The sequence below is a fragment of the Apaloderma vittatum genome, unplaced genomic scaffold (genome assembly GCF_000703405.1).
Source record: "Apaloderma vittatum isolate BGI_N311 unplaced genomic scaffold, ASM70340v1 Scaffold45317, whole genome shotgun sequence".
Classification (NCBI taxonomy): domain Eukaryota; kingdom Metazoa; phylum Chordata; class Aves; order Trogoniformes; family Trogonidae; genus Apaloderma; species Apaloderma vittatum.
In genome coordinates, this window is record NW_009725389.1 from 1 (window position 1) to 4,758 (window position 4,758).

Sequence of the window (4,758 nt, forward strand, 5' to 3'; positions counted from 1 at the left end):
TGTATATGTATATGTATATATACATGTATGCACACACAAACACATATATACATATACATATAAAATACAAAGCCTTGCAAGAGTTACAGTGCCACTTCCCTCCTGAGCCCTGAGCTTGCAGGTGCAGGCTCTAGCCACTCTGCAGTGCTGCGAGTGTAATTTGTATTTTGCAAAGATTATACCTGTCTCCAGTTTAAATTTCTGGCTTGACGAATTGGGGAGGTGGGGGGAGGTCTGGTCTCACCTAGGTAGAGGTGAAGCACTCAGTGCTCAGGCCCTTCTGAAAATCCTTCAGCACCCTGCACATCAGCTGAGACTCGAGCACGTTATTGAGGAGCTGTGAGGACAGAACTTGGCAGCAGCCCTGGTCACCTGCAAAATTTTCATGCTGTGGATGCATTTATTTTACCCGGCAGTTTCATCGTCTGGCTGACACAGGAGCCCACATTTCTGCACCCCCTGAGGAGAGCCCGTCTCTCCCTCGAGCAAGGCTTTTCTGGGCTCTTGTCCAGCAGTAAATATGGAAAATTCCAACAGTCAGTCCAGTCTGTTCTCAAGCTGTTCAGGATCTTTTAAGTTTCAAAACAAAGATGAACTAAACTGGTTATTTTACAGCAGAGTCTAATTGGAATAATAACCCAAAACCAACAACTGGCATGCCAGGTCCCCCTGGCGCAGCAGAGCTGCCATCTCAATGTGTTAAATTCCACCAAAGATCAGAGAAACGCTGATCCCTGGCTTTTAAAAAAAGCTTGATTTGATTCTAACCTGGAAAATTTGTATTAATTACCTTGTGTGAACACTTACCCGCTCTGTTTACTACCTGCATCACACGTGGCTGTAAAATACATGAAATTATGAATTGCCATTTTTCTGAAGCTTTGGCCGACGTCAGCTTCTCATGTACGTACTCCAGCTATTTTTCTCCACAAAACTTTAACGATCTTGATTAAGCACACTAAATCCACACTTCAGAGTTATGAGAAACTTGGAATTTTGGTTTTTTTTAAGTTCACCATGTTTTCAAGGGTTGAGGAAAGACGTTCCTAGACTCCACCCTCACCGTAGTGAAGCTCAGTAACACAGCTCACACAAGTGCTTTGGCAGTTTTCTTTTAAACCCAGCTACGAAATAAGTTGCTTTGCCTTGTTTTGTCTTTTGACTGATCACAATCTGTATCTGCTAAGCTATACATGGAGCTGCCACCCTGCTTTAAAAGGAAGAATAACACTGCAGCGTGATCCTATTAGCTCTGATTGTTTGTACTTGTTCCATTTAATCAGAAGAGTTTTGTTGTGTCAGTCTTGTGTATTTTGTGCTGTGTCTGTATTGTCACATAAAAGCACAACACTGAAAACACAGGTGGGGATGTATTTTGAAATACAACTGTTAGTCACGCTCTTCTTCGCTTAACTTTGTGCAGCAAAGAAAACAGACCGGAGGTGTTAAACTATTTCAAGCTTCACGGTGAAGAAAAATATTCTTTGTTCAACACAGTGTTAACTACCAATACCGTAACAACTTTTTTAAAACGTGAGCAATCTTGGATTTTCAGAACGTAGCCACCTTTAATTGCTGCTTCAGACCTGCCAGATTTTTTTCTCAAACAGGGAATTCCAAGGCAGCACTCTGGCATTATCCAGTGCCCTAGGTCAGGGACAGGACAGGTTTAAATTATTTGCACAGAAGCATATAAAGCTCAGCATACACAAGGTAGGAAACAATCCTCAGCCTTGCAGGCAGGTACACACACTGTTCCCTTCCTTTTGCTAGCTCCGAAAAACAGTAAAAGGGAACAAATCAGCAAGACCGAGATTACGCACGTAGCTCTTGTTCCACCGCCACCTCCTCTCATCTCCCTGTGCCACACTTCAGGGACAGCTGCTCAAGCACATCAAAAAATGACAGATGAGACCCTGAGGCTGCTGACAACATCCATTTCTCGCTTCTGTCCTTTTCCTTTAGATTTAGGTAGCACGAGGGGGTGTCACACGACTGGCAACGCATTGCTTCGTGCTTTGGCAACTCTCTAAATAGCCCACCTGAGGTTTGCCAGTAAAAACAATGCTGTAATAATTTGACAAAATGATCAGGAAATTAAAACAACTTAGTAGGGACACTTCAGCCTGGAGCAGCAGATTTGTTCAAGCACAAAGTACCATATCAGAGCCTACAGGCTTCCCTGTTTTATGCTACTGGAATTAGTAATGCTGCATTTGTTTAGAGTTCACCATCATGCTGGAACCCGAGAGTAAATATTCTAATCTACTCTGTGCAGCGTATTACCAGCTTGACAGAACACGGCACTGACTGGCATATATACACCTGCAACAGTTACTGCAACTGCAGGGTCACAAACTTCACTTTTTCAGGGTGAAAACTAATCATAGTTCATTTGATATTATGTGAACAAAAGAACTGGTTTATAAAATCTGAAGTGGTTTATGTTTCAGTGAAGAAACCATCACTCATTAAAGAAACACTTGTATTAAAGAACCATAAAATACACCCTCATCAAGGCAGGGACATCTGTATGGATTTTATGGGATTCAGGTCAACATTAAAGCACATCTCACTGCTGCCTCTGAGCTGTTTTAGTCAGATGCTGGCAACGAGACTTGTCTCTTGTCAACCCAATATAAATCTGGCTAACAAATCTTTGCTATATTCCAGTTTGACTTGTGGTTATACACAGGGATACTACAACCAATTCATGATTTAGATAAGTCACACAAAATATTTCTTTTAAAATCTAGAACCTTATTTTTAAAATACAATAACTAAGAGCAAACTTTTATTAAATATTACATTAGCTCCATACAAATTCACAAGAGGAGACGGTACTTTTAGTCACAAGAAGCTCTAGCATCCTTTGTACCAATGTGATTTAATACTGGTGTAACTGTCCCACATTTGTACAAAAGGCTCAGTGCTCTTCTACTCAAGACTTTTCACTGATGCCACACTGAACAGCTCTGACTTCTAGTAATGGAAGGAAAACTGCCCATCAAATGATTCCCTGTGCTGGTTTTTTGATCAGAATTTAAGAAAAAGGCTAGAAAACTAATCATGCTCTGTCTAACAGGGTACAAAATCTTTATTTGTCCATAAGTTAAGTGTTCTTATAAATAGATGTTCTAGCCTTTTGTACACTGCATTGAGTATAAAGCTAAGCTTCGATTATTCCTCAGACTCCGATCCTTCTTCATCTTGGCTGATTTGGAAGTACCGTAGTTCGTATGTCTCCTTGTCAGACGCAACGACACGAAGCCAGTCACGCAGGTTGTTCTTCTTGAGGTACTTCTTTGTGAGGTATTTTAGGTACCTTAAATACATTAATTACACATTATAACTTGCTCATTTAACCACCTTCCCTGCTGCCGGCACTCTATCCAAGACACGGCTCCAGCAGGGCAACAATGCACTAATTATATCCAGAAATGGTAAAATATAAAAGCAACACATGAAAGACAATAAAAGCCTCTTTTCATTCCAGATACAGAAGAACTTCACTTATGCTTCTTGACCTCACAGCACAACACCAGTAACTCAAAAGCACCAAGAAGGGCATCTTGGTCTTACTGGTGCATGTGCATCAGCAAATGAAGGGGAGACACAGGGAACAAACTCTAACCAGTGTTATGTATTTGCAACAACACATCCTGACTACACAGATATTTTAATACAACCAAATAAGTAACAAAACCACCACCTGTGATGCGAATTCAGTCTAAATTTTAGAAGTCTGTGTTTTCTCGATACACTTGGAACAACTTATATAAAACATCTCTGTATTACTACACTTATATTGGAGGATTCGCTAAATTGCAATGAAGTACCGAGTTTTAAAAAGCAATTACTTAAATATTGTAAACCTGTTTGAATTACATCTTACACTAATATTTACAAGTGCTATGAAGGTTAGAGCCAACACCTCTGCACGTATCAGACGGGCATCAAGTTCAAAGCACTGTTCAAAGTCCACTATCACAAATACAATACGAAATTTCTACCAACCTTTTAGAAAACTGCTTCTCGGATGTCACAGTGATCTTGTTCTTCAGCCGTTCAATGTGAACGGTGTTGCCCAAGTTTCCAGTTTTTCCATTGACCTTAACCTTCTCCTTTAGGAACTGTTCCTGTTTCAACATTAAAGAAATAGAACACTAGGGAATGGCACCCTAGGTATGAACTAGGGAAGGGACCCTAGCCATATTGCAATGTTAAAAATCATATTTCACTTATACCCTGAAAGCAAGTACTTGCAACGCAGTTAAGATTTTACAGTGTGCAGTTAAAAAAGAAAAGAAAAATTACTCCCGTAATAAAACAGGATTCAACTCAAAACAGTTTGATTCATAAACAGGCATGAACCATCTTATTTATATGACATCTAAAGGCTAGAAAGTTTTAAAAAGCCAGTAATTTAAAATGCCAGATGTTGATTTTAAAAAGTTTGAAGGTAACTTTTCGGCTGTAATTCAGCCTGTGCTCAGGCTTTTACTGAAGCGCACGCCCCAAGTACGAGCAAAACCACCACTTACGAAATTCCCAGAATCAAAGATTCCATCTTCCACAGGATGGGTCAAGTCAAGGCAAAACTTCCAGGTTGACTTTTTAGATTTCCTGTCTTTTTGCTAGAACACCAAAAAAAACCAAACCCAAAACTCGACGTTACTAACCATCCGCCCAAAAACCTTCTAGGGTTAGAATCACAGAATTAAGAGTTCTCAGGATTGGAAGGGACCTTAAAGATCA

The 4,758-nt window shown here is 40.2% G+C and overlaps 1 protein-coding gene across 1 annotated transcript; it reads right to left on the reverse strand.

The window, feature by feature from the left end:
- Positions 1-3,072: 3,072 nt before the first annotated feature.
- Positions 3,073-4,637, reverse strand: RPL22L1 (ribosomal protein L22-like 1; the record flags this gene model as incomplete). Its single annotated transcript, XM_009872865.1, has 3 exons — positions 3,073-3,325; positions 4,018-4,139; positions 4,545-4,637. Coding segments are annotated over 3 exons (360 nt in total), but the record flags the coding sequence as incomplete, so codon positions are not given.
- Positions 4,638-4,758: the final 121 nt, after the last annotated feature.